The sequence below is a fragment of the Talpa occidentalis genome, unplaced genomic scaffold (genome assembly GCF_014898055.3).
Source record: "Talpa occidentalis isolate TD23 unplaced genomic scaffold, MPIMG_talOcc4v2.1 talOcc4.16, whole genome shotgun sequence".
In the NCBI taxonomy this organism is placed as follows: domain Eukaryota; kingdom Metazoa; phylum Chordata; class Mammalia; order Eulipotyphla; family Talpidae; genus Talpa; species Talpa occidentalis.
The window spans coordinates 62,073,037-62,090,149 of NW_023601653.1; the positions used below are offsets into that span (position 1 = coordinate 62,073,037).

The 17,113-nt window shown below is 42.7% G+C and overlaps 1 protein-coding gene across 2 annotated transcripts in view; it reads right to left on the minus strand.

Moving 5' to 3' along the window:
- The window catches only part of BORCS5 (BLOC-1 related complex subunit 5), a 62,358-nt gene that overhangs the window by 8,212 nt on the left and 37,033 nt on the right, over positions 1 to 17,113 (minus strand). For both annotated transcript variants that reach the window (XM_037514342.2, XM_037514341.2), the window contains exon 3: positions 13,105 to 13,262. In XM_037514342.2, coding sequence (XP_037370239.1) covers positions 13,105 to 13,262 — 158 coding nt within the window. The remainder of the gene's footprint in view (positions 1 to 13,104; positions 13,263 to 17,113) is intronic.

Sequence of the window (17,113 nt, forward strand, 5' to 3'; positions counted from 1 at the left end):
CTTTTGTGCCAAGCTATTTCATGTTTGAGTCTTAAGTGAGCACACATAATCCAGACATGTTGCTTAGACACAATATATCTTTCAAGAGTCAATTCTACTACAGCCCATGGAAGAAAAAACCCCAAGGGGGTTTTGGTAACGATTTTGTAGGTCAGCCCTAGAAGAGAAACTTGTAGGGTTGATGTGCAAAGTAAGCAGGTGACATGATCAAAACACCTATAACAACCTCCAGAAAAGCAACCCCATTAATCACAAAATCTATGTGAATAGAAAGTATCTCGAACTTCTTTTACATGAAAAACAAGAAAGCAAGGTAAGAGTTTTGCCAATAAGGGCAGGGGAAATAATGACATTTCGAGGTATCCAGAGAGATAAACTTTGTTGTAAAGGCAGGAGGTTGTTGCTGTGCCTCATGTCTGTTACATTAACTATCTTCAAGGCTTACACACTCAGATGACAACTCACCATTGTGTTTTTTCGCTGACATGTTTTCTATTTGTTCTGTATTTCTGCTACTGAATCTTACAGCAGAGTCATGTGACTCATTCCAAAGTTTTGTGACCAAAAAACCTCACAAGCCATGATAACTGAAGTCATAATTTACCTACAAGTCCTTCCACGATTCTGGTCTCTATGTTCAGCCGTGAGAATGAGTAACTCTCACCACTGTTTGGTGATATCTCATCCAAACTCTAAGTCAGAAAAGATAAGCACTTCATAAAAACACCTCTAAATTCTAAAACCTTAAGTTGTGTACAAGATGGAACTTGCAAGCTTGATAGCGTTTCTGTGGTCACAAGGAAAAATGAACAGGCAAACGGCTCCACAGTTAGCAAAATTCAAGTCTGTATGATTGACTGACTTTTGGTATTCCAACCCTGAGTTTACAAGAAATGTTAAAAAAAAAAATGGGGCCTCCCTGGTGGCACAAGGGGTTAAGATGCAACATATGAAGATGTCTGCAGCCACCATAGCATGAGTTCGAGACCTGCTGCTCCCCTCAGCAGTGTACTTTGGTCAGTCTGCCAGTTCTGTTCCCCACCCTGTCTCTGGTGAATCCTCTCACCCCCCACACCTCTGGCCTGTACCCAACTCTTGTATGCAAAAATAAATCTTTAAAAAAAAAAAAAGAAATGTTAAAAAAACAAAACCAAAAACAATTGCTTAAGGACTTAATTGTGACTGCACTGCATTAAAAAGAAGTCACTCAGCTTTCCCACCCTCTATACGTAATGTTCAGGTTTTAATGTGATACCGCTTAGGTCATGTAAGCCTCAAGGTCAATTTGTGTTAGTCTCAGTAGACAGTTCTCTTTCTCTATATTCATTTTACATTTAAATTCCTGTTTCCCAAGGAGGTCAGTTTAGGAAGTGGGGGTGGGGAGGAGGAAGCAGGAGGAGCAGGGGCCAGCTCAGCAAGGGCTGTCTGCCTTTCTTCTCATACCACAAATCCAGCCCCAGCTTTGTTCTTCCTTTGGATGGGCAGCCTTCTGCGCCCCGAAATGCAATGAATACACCCAGATACACAGGTCTGCTCTTTTTATTTTCCTGGCTAAAAGTGCTGAATGGAAAATTATAATTCATCCTGTTCTATAGCTATACAAGTAATGAATTCGAAGGTCAGTAACAGTCTGTGAGGACTTGGCCATGCTCAAACATCTATTTAGAGATAGGCATAATACTGGTTTTAAGCAACGTAGGTTCATCCTCCTTCCCCCCTCAAACAAACCCCTTCTATGACTAATAATGCAGTACAGAAGTCAGAGCTTCTACCTTTTATAAGCGGTAATAATAATGTGTCCACCCATCCATTTTATCCCTGAGGAGAGTGAAGGTTATGTAAACTATATAAACTGGATGATATCACAAGAGTGATCTAAAAATAGAACAGCTATAAAAATGTAATGTTATATTATTATAACAAATTCCACGGAATGACCAAATATGCTTGGAGATTTGTTTTTCATGGTACTAAAATAAAACTAAGACTCCCAAACGCTATGGCCACATTCAAAGCCAACTGCTCCAGGCAGCTCTCCTGCCTGCCTGTGACTAAGTAAGCGCCTCTCTCTCTTTTTCTTTCTCCTTTTCCTAACACATGTGTCCTTTCAAAATGCAAAGGGGGGGAAAAAAAAAAAGCAAACCTCTCTAAAATGTCTTCTATAAAGCTTCATCCTTACACATGTCCCGAATCTCAGAACTCCCAGCTCTCCTGACTCTCCCTTTCTGGTGTTGCGAATACAGCTCCTCCTTTCTCCAGAGAAGATCTACAACTGGCCAGCAGGTCAGCTGTTCAGCTCATTAGTCAATAGGAATCAAAACTACGGGGAGACAGGACTTTATAGCTCGCCAGGATGGCTAAATTACACAGGCAACCATAAAAAGTAACAGTGAGGATAGGGAGAGGCCAGAGCCTCACGCCCTGCTAGTGGGAGTGTAAAGTAGTGCCGCACTTTGAAAAACAGCTTTTAAGTTTCTTCAAAAATTAAAAGCAGGGGGCCTCCCTGGTGGTGCAAGGTTTTAAGCACAGCACTGTGAAGCAATCCACAGCCTCTGCAGCATGAGTTCGATCTCTGGCCAGGGAGCAACCTACATGGCACGGCAGACCTCTCCTGTCTCGCCTGCTGCTCCCCTCAGCAGTGTATTTCAGCCAGTCGGCCTGTTCTGCTCCTCACTCTGTCTCTGGTGAATCCTCTCACCCTCAAACCTCTGGCCTGTACCCAGCTCTTGTATACATAAATAAATCAATCTTCAAAAAAAAAAATTAAAGGCAGAATTCACACATGGTCCAGTGTGAGAGGTATATGCCCACGCCAGCTTCTTCCACGGTGAGCCGTGTGTTCAATACCTTTTGGAAATCCTTAGCTGATGAATTTAAATGGTGATTTTTATAGTGTTGCGTGAAAGAACACTTGTTTCTAACTTAACCACCAGTATTTACTTTTGTATCAACAAATGAGCAGACTTAAATAACATGGACATTTACCCAACAAAAACTGAGAGGAGACCAAAGGGAACAAACTATTTGGTGGCAGATAAACTTGAGTGACATTTTCTCAGGCCCAGTGGGTACACCGCGTGCTCTGACATTTCACTTGTATAAGCATTTCACAATCCCTCACTTCACCAGGGGGCCCAGGACAGAGAGCTGCTGGGGTCCTGAGAGATAGCTGTCACCCCACAGCTCACTGCATGGACAAGACTGCTCCAGGGCAGTGAGCAACACAGCTAAGTCCACACTGTGGGTCCTGCTGGACTCGGGTCTCCTGACACCAGGGCCACCCCACCACATTACACTCGACTGCCCAAGTCACCAGAGTCCCCAGTGACATTTACTTTCTGTAGTCCTACCTGGTCAAACAAATTATTAGCACAGGTTAAAACTGGTCTAAAGCAAATTTTTTCAAGACACCATTTCTGTCCATAACGAAAAACCCAAAAACTACTGATAATGTCAAAAGCAAATGACGTCAAGTCACACCAACGTCTTCGTGTCCAGGAGGAACAGGAGCCTGCTCAGGTGGAGCTTTCTGCAATCAGGAATCTGACGGTTGAAATTGTGTGCAGGCTCTGCTTCCTTCTAGAATTACGTAAGCCTGCTCAGCTCCTTATTAGTCTGCCATTTCCTGTTACGCAAGGGACAAACAATGGGCAGACTGTCGCCAATGTTTTCATTAATTACACCGCAGACTGAGTGGCATCTATTACCACATAATGGACTTTTTGAAGTGACTCTGTTTCCTTTGTTCAAACAATATATCTAAATGTCTCAGCAGAGGAACAAATTTTATTTGGGTCTTCCAGAAAATTAAGATACTAGGACCTCAAGAATTTAAATTGCATCACATTGTTTCAATGATTATTTTATGACTTGTCCAACTTCCTCTTCTGCTTTCTTATCCTCTGAGATGTTACATCTTGGAAGCAAGGCAGGAAAAAAGTCTCTAGTCTTTCGGCAGTTCCCAAAGCTAGACCTGTGAAAGTCACTCAAATGACCTTCTCCTTTGCCGACCCCCTCCCATCCCCAAAGGGCCAGAAGGTGACACAGAAAGACAGCAAATCAGGAACAGAAAAATAATCAAGGTAAAAATAAAAGCTCAGGACAGAAGTGCCACTGCCTCTCCCCTGGAGTTTCCACAATGCAGAATATGAGCGCAAGTGCACAGGCCCCCTTCAGCTCTTCCTTTTCTGCAACCCCCCTTCACTGAAGACCCCTCTTGGCAGTCCTTCCAGAAGGCGAGCAGGCAAGCATGAAAGCAGGGCCCATGTGAACCCTGGGTGCTGGAGGGTAGCACTGTGACTATTACAAGATGCAAGGGCCGGTGAGTGACTGTGGCAGAGAATGTAGCTCTCCGCAGGGCTGAGAGCACAGCAGGAGACCTCAGTGTAAAGGGAGAACCATCCCTGAAACGAGCCTAGAATTGTGCTACTAATGCCCACACGTCTACACAACACAAGTCTCGCTGCATTTGAAATAAATGACTTTTATTCCCCAACGCAACCCTGCTCCCATTACACAGCGCCCACCACCGTGCAGAGTGCTTTCTCACTCACAGCCCATCTGCTCTGGGCTGCAGGTTGGGGAGGACCTTTCTAGTCATTTCTACCAATGGTCTGCATTAACTTCAGGCCAGGGGTAAGCGCTCCATCTGTATGCAGGATGTGAACGATGGTGTAAGGCCAGGGTGGCAACTATAGGCTTACAATAGCAAGGTCCAATTTGTCAGCACAGGCAGAGAAAAGTTTACTGTTGCCTCAAGCTCCAGGAACACATCCTATAACAATCCTTCAGGAATCCTTGTGACCTGAAACAACTGGAGATGGTTTTTAAAAGGAATGTGGATCTGCAAGTGTCCTCCCATCTACCAACAGGGAACAAGGATGTCCCCAGCTCAGAACATCCCAGCAAGTATGACAGCGAGCAGATTGTTAGTCGTAAACAATCGGGTACCATCACTGTCACTGGTGAAAAATTTTGATAAATCTGAGGTATAGACCGAATTGGGAGGAAGAGTGCCCTGGCTAGCTCTGTACTAGTCAAGAGGTCTTTCTAATAAAAATTCCTTTCCTGCAAGGCCTCCCTCGTGCAAATTCCCCACTTGCATTTCAAATCCTTTATCTTCCTGTGTATTTTTCTTAGCACCGATCACCACCCTCTATGCTGTATATTTTCTTTTTCTGCCTCGTTTATTGACTGTTTCCCCAGTGCAAGGCAAGGTCTATGAGGAAGGGACCTGTGGGTTTTGCTCAGTGATACACCCCCCAGGGCCTGCACGGAACTAAACAAGGTCCCCAGCACAGCAGACCTGTAAGCACACGCACGCGGGCTTCTAACGGTATATACTTAGCTTGGTGAGTCCAAAATCAGCAGGGGGGGGAAATCCCTTATAAGACAAATAAATATATTATGAGAGAAAAACAAACAAACAGAAGTACTCCAATTTGGGGGAAAAATCTTCATGGTCAAAACAGATGTTTATAAAACACAGAAAAACAGAAACAGCCTTTTAAAAATATCACAGATAATCTCATTTCTAAGAGGCAACCACAACTATGTAATTGTCATGTTTCCCTCTAACCTTTTGTAAAAAGATACGTAACAGAGTTGAAATCATGTTAATGGTGGCCTGGCTTTTTCACTTAATGCTAAAAACCTAAGTGTTTTCCTAATATCGCCTGGTTTTCATGGACAGAAGACTTAACCCAAGTGAAATGGAAACCATGGCACCTCACACCGGCCCTCGTGAACCTCCAAGTTCACATACATTTTTGGGAACATAAAGATGTTATCGATGTTCAAAATGTAGCCCAAAATTCAGGACGGCCTGGACACACGCATGGACTGTGTCTCTAGGCTCCTTGGGACAAACTGTGCCCGTGTGACCGCGTTCTACCCAAAATGACGCGAGAACTGAAGAATATAATAAGTTCATTTCACTAATATTTTTTAAATGCTGATGTTCCAGACTCTGAGGTCTGACCCTCAAGAACCTCTCCTCTGCTAGTCACTCTTTCTCCTCCCAGCACCTGCCATCAGCAAAGTGGCCTGTGGGGTGGGAGGAGCCCGAATCCCAGAACTCAATGGAGGAGAGTCACCTGCGAACCAGAAATAACCTCTGCTGTGTTTGCGTCATTACGCATTTCTGAATCTATTTAGAGCTGCAGTCAGTCTGCCCCACCAGAGCTACCATTTATAACTTTTATTTGCTCGAATAGAATAAGCAAGCCTAACTCCCACCATAATGAAGACACTGAAATAACTGAAGAACATATTAAGTTCACTTAACTAACATTTCTGAAATGACTATGAGCCAGACATTGCTTGTAGCAATGCTCGACTTTGCTGAAACTCCTTGTTCCTTATTGAAAGACACACCAAAGAGAGTAACTTTCCGAGACCTGCTTCCAGTTCTACAGCCATGCTTACCCTCTGGCTTAGAGGCTGCTGTAACTCGCATTCCTCACCAGAGAGGCAGCCGAAGGGGCCTCTAAAGGCAGACTGGAAATGAGCTGGGGAAGGGAGAGAAGCAGGGGCTTCGGGGCCTGGCACACAGGCCAGTGAGGAGAAGCTGGCAGTCAGCTGTCTTGGGGCACGTCTGGGGCGAGCAAACTGGGGGGAAACAGGGTTGCTGTTCACACATGCTCATGTGTCAGCAGCCAGAACCTGAATGGAGTTAAATCTCAGAGCAGTCAAATAACTGGGCTTGGCTCACGCCACGCCAAAAAACACAAGTCTCCATTTCCAGCAGGCAAGTAATAAACTCAATTGGGCCCTCCTCCAGACTTTCTGTCTTGGCAGCACAGGGCTGTGGAAAGGAAGTGTGGGGCCAGGCCCAAGGAAGTAGCGTACCTTACAGCCAGACGAACCGGCATAAGCCCAATCCCCCAGCTGTACTTCCTGCCACCCAAGGGACCACTTGTATTTCTTACCGAAAAGAAAGGTTGCCCAAAGGACAAGAAGGGGGAACAGCTATCATGCTATTGTCAGGTCTCTGGTGGAAACTTACACCAGAGTACCTTGCGAGGTGGAAAGGAACCAAGGTTCTCTTGAAATGCTTTGCCTGCTGTATTCCGGCAAAAAGCAGCTCAACATCTCACAACTCTTGCCTAAAGGTGGCGTTTTAAATAAACCCTTCTCACCTGTTTTGTAATCTGAAGCCAAGCAACCACCATCGCTGAGATACGTTTCAAAGCAGCAACATGTCACTGAAAGATTCAGTTCAAGGTGGTAGGCAGCGCACCCGCCTCCCCCACCAAGGGTTCACACTAACCCAGCTGAACCTGAAGGTCAGAATGAACGCTAATGCCAGGGCAGACACGGACCCTGGGCAGCACCGTGGGGAAGCCACTTCCCCCTGATCAGCCTCTCCTCCAGCCCCAGAGAGGAGAGAGTGCAGACACAGGGGCCAAATACAAAGAAAACAGCTCTGCAGGGTCTTTAACATGACTCAGTGGGTTAGGTTGAAATCATTCCTGCTGGGGACAGAAAGCAAGCCGCATCCAGATGTGTGCAGCCCAGGACTGAGATCTCCCCTCCTAAAACACCACTCAAGGGTCTACTGCACAAAAAAGGAGTAACGACAACAAAATGAAAGACTCCAAAGAAGAACGGTGTATGTAGTCTGGTACAATGGAAAGAGAACTGACCAGCAAGAAGACGCATCTTCTGTTGTCTCAGTCATTAAGTAGAAGAAATAGCCTTGGGTAAATCCCAAAAGGACCTTGGATTTTCTATTTGGGAAATGAAAGGGCTGAATCAGAGAAACTTTAAGGTCTCTCTGTCTTGAGTCATCCTATGGCTTTTGAAGGACTGCAACTCTTTGCCTGTTCATCTGAACTACCACATTCGATGCTTGATACTGGCTTGTGCTGAAGCACCATGCTGATCAGCGCATCTGAATGCAAACACAGACTACCAGAAGCATGTCGTGAATTTATTAGTCTCAAGGCCTTTAAGGCAAGCGTACAGTAACCATAACAAAATAAACCCAGTGGCTTTATCTAAGAAGGTAGTGGAATTATGAATAAATTCACCTAGTGAGAGTAAGAAGAATAAGACAGAAACAAGAGCCAGGTGGCGAGCAGATGCTCCAGATGGCTCCGCTATGTCTTCTTGGAGCCGAGCACTTCCACCTGCTGAGTACAACCACGCCGGACCCTCAGGGGGGGCACCTACAAGAGTGGAAACAGGTTCCTCTCTTCTTTACTTTTCAGTTAACCCAAATTTCAATGACAGATGTGACCTAAAACGGAAGGTGTCCGCCTGCCAACTTGAATCCATACTAGAAATAATGCACTTTCACTGGAAATCGTTGAGATGGTAAGAAGTGCTGTGTCCACAGCCCAGAAGCCCAGGACCAATCAATGGGCTGCCGTCCAGTTTCACATTTCTCGGCCCATATTCCTCAGGCACTAGCTTACTATTCACCAAGCTGAATAAGCAGTTAAATTAATGATAAAATTTCCAGAAGTCACATATTCATGGCAGGAAAGAAATGATTCAGAGTTTGAAGGAAATGAGAGTGGGCTAAAAATAATCTGCCTGGCCTCTATGTAGTTCTTTATCATGCTTGGGTTGTTGAATGCATTGCTGAAAATGAGCCAATATTTAGGCTGTTACTGGAGTCAAGAAACTTCACGATTCAATTCATGGCAGAGTGTTGGGCTTTTCCCTTTTAGCCATTATTTATATTTAAAAAAATAACAAGAGTTAACACTATGGTGTTTACTACAAGTCAGACAGGTTCTAGATACTTTCCAGAGAGTAACTTTGTATGAATGTGCCTCCATCCTCTCTAGATCTTGCAAAACAAATGCTCCCAGGGCCCAAAATCTCACCTTTGCTTGCTCCAAAGGTGCTTGCTTGTCTCAGAACTCCTTTCTACTCTTCATTTTTGATCCCTTCTCCATCATTCTGTAAATATTTTCTAATATTCCACTTGCAAATATCCCACTTCATCCACCTTAACTTCCATATTTTTGTCCACTATCTCACTCTGTGACCCCGGCTAAAGTACTTACTTTCTCCAACAGTCTTCAATTTCTGTATCTAAATAAAAAGTGCGCTGGCTAAACCAGCTCCAATATTATGTGGCTCTTCCTGCAGGAAGACTTCTTTGAACAAGGTTAGTATCTTCATTGTCCCCTGAAGCCCTAAAGTCAATTTTGTTCTAAGACTGTCAAGCACTTGCTCCAGCCAACAATTCGCCCTCTTCCTCTGTTCATTCATTTCCCAAGTCCTGGTTTTCCTTCACGACCTACCTTCAACCTCACCTACTCCAGGACACCCTGGTCTATAACTCTTATAGAATTTCTTACAAACCACACTGAGCACACTCCACAGACAGCGCCTTATCTTTCATATTACTGTTCAGTGTATCTGTTCTCACCTAACCTGAGCTCTCAGACAGCAGAGATGACGTCACATTTCTTTGTCTCCCCTGAAGGACCACCCACCAGGCAGGTGTGTCACAGCTGCTCAGCGCTGCTCCCTGGAGAGTGAGGGGTCATCTCTCATTAAGGAAGCTACTGGTTGCTATGCTTCACTCGCCGACTGTTAAGGATGACCGCGTCCATCACCTGCTCCTCTCTCTCACACAAATTCGTAAACCACACTTTTCACTGAAGAGCATTACTAAATTGAGCAACAGGAAAGCTTCACTAACTCCTTGGTTTTCTTTTATCTGAATCAGAGCAGTGACAGCCATGTGTCCCTCTGATCCAAATCGAAGTGATCACGAGAACTGTCAGTTTATACCTCCGCTGATCCTGGTTCTACAGTTCCACTAACGCATTCTCCATGGTTTTTCAGTCCTTACTTCTAACACATACAACATTGTGACAGCCTCACACAACTAAATTTCCAGGAAACATCTGGCATAATATCAGAGAATTGGTGTTTGATCAAAACTACATCCTCTGCTTCATGAATCTCGAAGTGACTAGTTTCAGCCCTGGATTTGAAGTGAGAGCACATGCATATGTGTGTTTTGGAAGCTTCCTGACACTGACCAACAGGGACACCCAGTCAACATGAAAACCCTAAAACAGCGCTCACCTCTTCCACCCTGAGAGAACTACTGGGGTTCTGCTCAAGACAGTCGCCGTTCTCTGTTTTGCAACAACCCTGGATAGCTACTGACTCCTTGTCGTTAATCACAAAGTTCCCCAAACAGAATCTTAAATTCAGTCCAACTTTTTGAAATGAAAGCTGCAGAACAAAGTACTCCAGCTGAACTGCATCAATTAGGATGTCATTATTAAATATTTTAGGTTTGGTGACAGCATTGTTACTGTGTTTTTTGAAAAGGAGAGAGACCCAAGTAAGGTCTCCATGTAGTTAACAGTATTGAGGCATTGTTAATTCCCTGGGTTCGATCATCTTACTGCGGTTTTGCAAGATGACCACTTTCCAGGAAGCTGGGTGAGAGGTACACAGGAACTCTCTGAATAATTTTTGAGACTTCCTCTAATTCTAAAATTAATTCAAGTTAAAACCTTTAAGAAGAGCCCTTTACTTTAAAAGACACATATTCAAATACCTATGAACAAAATATGTCTGAGGTGGGGAGGTGGCAGGGGATGTATGGAGTGTGGATGAAACAGGCGTGTTCACAGGCTGATGGCTGGGTTAGCTGCAGTAGAATGGAAGGCATCCGAGTTCAAGGGACTGGTATGCTTCCACGTATGTGTAAAATTTGCCATTATATATACAGAAAGAAAAAATTTTCAGGTGATCCTAACATGCATTCAGGGTCAAGAAATATGACTTATCTGTCTGGTACCGCAGCGACAATGAGTTAGTCACTTAACCTTTCTGTACCACACTTTCCTAAACCACAAAATGACAGATATAAAAAAACCTGATATGGAGCAAAGGACTTTTAGAAAAAAGACAAGAAACACTGAGTTGATTTATTATTCTAAAATCTTCTCTCTGAGGGCCTACCTGGTGGTGCAAGGGGTTAAGCACCACATTATGGAGCAATCCACAGCCTCTGCAGTCCAAGTTTGATCCCGGGCTGGCCAGGGAGCAACCCCCATGGTGCAGCAGACCTCTCCTGTCTCGCCCGCCCACTGCTCCCCTCAGCAGTGTATTTCAGTCAGTCTGCTGGTTCTGTTCCCCACTCTGTCTCTGGTGTCCTCTTACTCCCGGCATCTCTGGCCTGTACCCCAGCTCTTATATGCATAAATAAATAAATCTTTAAAATAAAATCTATTCTCTGAGACTTAATGTTTTAATTCCTAGCATAGGAGTTAAAGTGGTAATGTCTTATGTCTACAAAATCATTTTCTAGAGAATATTCTAAAAAATACCACTTCTATAAGACATTATTGATGTTACCAAAGATGAGGGTTTCGAGGTCAAATAAGTTTCAAAGGTACTGGTTGTCTTTACTGTAAGGTTCCTAAGAACTTTTAATAAGATGCATATTAATAAGATGAAATATGCAAAAAGTCTGCCCTTCTTTACATGAGTCTAGTTTTATAGAACTTATGCTTCAGACCTGTGGTTTCCAAGTTCCAGGCAATGGAGGGTGGCATTGGTATCATTTGGTAATCGTAATAAAGTAAGTTTTCACAGACCACATCCTATATCTATTGGGGGAGAGGAAATCTTAGTATTAAGACAAACAAACAGAAAAAAATAAGTAATTCTAATGCATAGTTGTGTTTGAGATTGAAAGCAATGCAGAACATAATGCAGTAAGTTTATAATATTTGCCAGGCAATAGTCTTCCAAATAAAAGTATTTAATCCACAATAGAAGCAGAAATGCATATAACTTTTGTGAAAGATAAGTACTAACACGTTGGAGGTGTTGGCAAATTCAAATCTATCAATGTAACTAAAGACTATTTTGTAATCTCATGGTCATACTATGGCTATTACTAATTGACGTTTAATTTACACGAATTCTCAAGCCTTTACTTGCATGTCTCCTCATGTCCATATTCTTTCACCTGCCAATGACAAGACTGTTTTGTTCAACGATCCAGGGGGTGTCAATCACATAAGCTTGGAGCTCCTGTTCTGTTCCGTGACACCACTTCAGAGTTTCTGGAATATAAATTGCTTCTTGATTGAAAACTTTGGAAAATGTATTTATGGAGGCCCTGCTGCCCCCAGGGGTAGGCCATACTGCTGCTCAGCTAGTGACAGACATGCTTAAAACAAGTACCTACTTACTGTCATTAATGATTACTCAACAATCATACCATGCTCTTTAGTTTATCAAGTACTTTCACATGAGTTATATTACTTTTCTCCTCACAAAAAACTTGTGAGTTAAGTAAGTACAGTCATTTCTGTCCAACTAGTAAGAATTACTGGGCTTTCCATGGGCTAACATGATAAAAAATATAACTGAGGAAGATGTGGAGGCTCCTGCCCTAGGAGAGCTGATAACGTCTGGAAAACAAAGTGTAAATGACACAGAGGAAACAGCTCACCAATCTGGAGACAATTGCTCATCAACAGAGCAAACTAGGGTGGAAGGACTTTCCACATACTAGTAACAGCTAACATTCCCCAAGCAACTTTGGGCAGGGTACTTCTTAGCCCCATTTTTCAGATGAGGAAACTGAGGCCCGAGCATGTAACTGGTGAAGCAGGATTCAAACTCTACTTTTCCACTGTTGCATTTTACTGCTAGGGAAGGCAATTTCTCCAGAGCAATGAGGATAGAAATCAAGACTTCACTAGAAAATGACTACTTCCCCTAAGTTGGAGTCACTGGCTCTACTGCCCAGTAGGAAAGGATTCATGAGTGGTGCAGGGGTTAAAGTCTCAGCAGTATCAAGCTATTGCCTGCCACTGCATCATGAGTTCGATCCCCGGCCAGGAAGCTAACCCACTTGGAATTGCAGACATCTTCTGTCTTGCTCACTGCTCCCCTCAGTAGAGTATTTCAGTAGATCCACCTGGTCTGCTCCTCACTCTGTATCTGGTCTCCTCTCATCCCTCACACCTCTGGCCAGTAATTCTATGCATAAATAAATAAAAGTAAAATCTTAAAAAAAGGCTTAAAAGAAAAAAAAGGTCTCATGAGTTACAGGAAGTCCCAATAATGAGTCAGCAGAGTTACTGTCCCTCTAATACATACCTCTTTGATCCGTTTCACCAAAGCATTCTGATCAAAAGCAACAGCCTCTGCACACTGATGGAGGTGATCCTGGTATCGGAGGCAGAGCTGCAGCACCTGCTGAGAATCCAACTTCTCCAATTTTGCGTTTGTTGGAGAGGTCTGCCCACTCAGCAACCCTGCAAAGCAGACAAAAAAGAATGAAATCAAAAGAAATGGAAATCAGTGTTAAGAGACTTGTGAATACAGCAGTGTAATAGCAAGCTCACCAAAGACAGAGTCAGAGACTTGAATTGAATCTTGATGCTTCTGTTACATGCTGATGACAATCGCAGTGACCGTCAGCTTGTGAAGCAGCTACTATATGCTGCTTGTTTGTTAAGTGCTTCTGCACATTCTTTTTCATATTCATAATTGTCCCGAGAAGGAAGACATTATTATCTCTGTTTTATGGATGAGGAACTCCAGACATTGAGAAGTTAAGAAACTTTCAAAGTCACATGGTCAGTGAGTGGTTTCTCCAGGACAGCTCCTGGAAGCTAACCCACTTGGAACTGCTGACATCTCCTGTCTTGGCTGCTGCTCCCCTCAGCAGTGTATTTCATTAGATCTACCTGTTCTGCTCCTCACTCTGTCTCTGGTCTCCTCTCGTCCCCCCACACCTCTGGCCCACACCCCAGTAATTCTATGCATAAATCGGATATTATATGATATTATGACACTCCTTCAAGGTGTCAGGAGTATAAAAATCCCTTCCAGATCGTAAACACTGGAAGTGGTATTTACTTTATTTCTTTGAATAATGAAAATAATCATCTGAGAAACAGGGCAAAGGAAATAAAATGTACAAGGATACCATTAAGAAGGGAGGCCACAATGAAACATTTTTTTAAATTACCTTAAAATAACAACAATGACCTCATTACATGTTAACATATTTTTAGGAAAATGACTACAGTTTTCAAAACAAAAATGTAAGGAGGGTGGCACTGCATTTTCATATGTTTTTAAATGTCGCCCTTAATTTAGAGGGAACTTGCCACTGAATGACTTGAGTGGGAATAAGACAAGATTATTTCTTAATACCAAAAAAAATATAATCAACCATTGCATACAGGCATGTCATACACACCCTTCCCGACTGCACAGTGAGAACAGGAGCACATTACTCAGCTATACAAGCCATCTGCTCCATTTAGTTGCTTCTATTTACTAAATATCTGTCATTGAACTACTAGTTTAGATTATAATTTAATAATGCTTTCTTTTTATTTGTAAAATAAACCAAATAGATTATCTTACAATGATAATAGTCTACTTAGAGAGGAAGACTCGATATTGTTATGTGAAATAGTTTCCTTAGATCAAAGATATCAAAAAGGATTTCAAAAAAACTATGAGCTCTTACCACAATATAAAGATTTTATTAATCACAAGTACTGAACAAATAAAAACCTATCAGCACATCCACTCATCAAGGCTTTAAAAACAAGACAGTTGATGTTTTTCAAGAATAAGTTTGGGGGGATCCTGTGGTATCACATATAAATGGAAAAAATAAAATGTATAAGCAGGAGGAAAAAAAGAAAATAAGAAAGTATGGCTTAATTGAAAATCAGCCAGAGTCTTACATCTGCTTCTGCATTTAAGCTGTTGCCATTTTATACCATGCAGACTTGGGAAAATCGCACTGTATACTTCTCAGAGAATGAGAGAAATGAGCAAATGTCTGACTATTACCGAGAAAATAGTTTAGATCTCAGGGAATCCCAGCAAGGCCCTAGGGATCTCAGGGACTCCTCCCTACCACACCCTGGGAACAACTATGCTTGGCCATGCTGTTTCCTACTGGAGTCGACACAGAGATGAACACAGCAATGGGGCACGGGCTGGCAAGAGGCCACACCAAGGTTTGTCTTGGGAACCCTTCCCCATTCCTGTCCCCTCCACCATCAACATGAAACCCTCACTTAGAGAGGAGGTGCTGGAGCTAAGGTGGTGTTCCATTTCCTCCAAACAGGCTGGAAGATGCCACGCAGTTGGGCTGTCCCAGAGAATGCTCAGAAATGCCAGTCCGTGTTCTCAGGTCTCCATCTGGCTTGATGGAGCAGAGTGAAGGGTTAACCCCAGGACACTGCTCCGCTGCCCACATCCTACAGCTGGCATACGGTCCCCTTAGCTGTCCTAATCCTATCTTTACCCAAAAGCGCACCTGCCATCCAGCTGACCCTGCCTCCACAAGGCAGCTTTTGGTGACGCTGGCATATGCAGGAATGGGAATTTAATTTTTATTAGAAATTTCCAATGAGATCTTGTGTGCATGATCTTGTGTACCCCTTGACCTAGTTTCCTCCAAAGGTAACATCTTTCCAGAAAATATATAGTACAGGACAACAATGTACAGGACAGTCTAACAGCCAGGATCCTGACATCGATACAATTCACTGACCTTATTCAGATGTCCCTATTTTACTTGTACTTGTGTTTGTGTGTGCTTAGTTCTACACAATTTTTTCATATGTGGAGGTCTGTGTATCCACCACTAACGTTAGATGTAGCCCATTCCAGCACCATGAGGATTTCTTGTGTTGCTTTTTAAAAGCATATCCACCTCCCCACTCCACCCCCCACCCCGCTTCCTATCTAACTTCTGGAAAAACGAATCTCTTCCCCATTTCTAATGTTCACACATGTCAAATGTTTATAAATGCACTAGTACAATATATAACCTTTTGAGACTGGCTTTCACACCTAAGCGCTCCATGTATGAACAGTCCATTCCTTTCATCTCTGAGTAGTAATCCATGGTGTGTGTGTTCCTGAGTTTGTTCAGTCATTCAAATCAGACACTATTTGATTTGGGACTATTACAAACAAGGCCACTTGAACAGTTGTGTACAGGTTTTTGTGCAAGCCTAAGTTTTCCTATCTCTTGTATAAATGCCCAAGAAGGCAACTGCTGAGTTGAATACTTAGGTTTATGAGAAAAGGCAATTTTTCTAGAGTGCCTGTAAACCAAGAAAATGGGGGATTTTCCAGACCACTAAAATCTCCCCACAAAATCACTGACAGAAATTCCAGTTCTAGGAAAGCAAACTTGGGGAAAAAAGGAACCGAAAAATGTTTTGCTGTCAATCCAAAATTGGAAAGAGTGAGAAGGCAGCATGCAAAGGGGCACAGATGATTCTGTGCCATCAGCAGTGGGCCAGGGCAAGGCAAAGACAATAAAGGAAACTGATAAATTCAACAACATAAAAATCAAGATTCTGTTTTAATTCTTACTTACCAACACTAACCATTACCTGAACCCTTATCATTAATAGAGAATGAAATATATATCATCTTGAAGTTCTGTTTTGTGTCATTTTATAAATGTATTTATAATTACAATTATTCTAAATAAATTGGAAAGTATAACCACAAAGGCAGGGGGAAAGGTACTTAGATTTAGGATTTTTTTTCCACTTTTTATTACATAAATTTCCAAACAGAAAAATCTTCTTACATAAAAGTAGGCAAAAATTTATACCCAAATTCTCACTATCTAGATTCAACAACAAACTTTTTTTATTCATTTTTTATTTTTTAATTTTTTACATCATTGTTAATTTTAAAATAATATTTGCTTCCCCCCACCCCCTCAGGTGTAGTCCCCATAGAGTTTCCTTCACCAATGCACCCCTGCACCATCACTTCAGTCCCTTGTGCTCCTCCCTCCCGCCGAGCCCTCTCCCTCCTCCTCCCCTGCAGGATGTCTCTGATTTATGATTGTCCGTTTTTGCTTTGTTGTGTTTTGTACTGTTTTTTTTTTTTTTTTACACTGATGTCTTATTTGGTTCCCCCATATTCCTGCTATAAGTGAAACCATCCGATATTTTTCTTTTTCCTTCTGGCTTATTTCACCAAGCATAATTCCTTCTAGCTCCACCCATGTTGCTGTGAATGGCATGCATTTATCTTTTTTGATTGCTGAATAATATTCCATGGTGTATATATACCACATCTTCTTGATCCACTCATCTATTTTTGG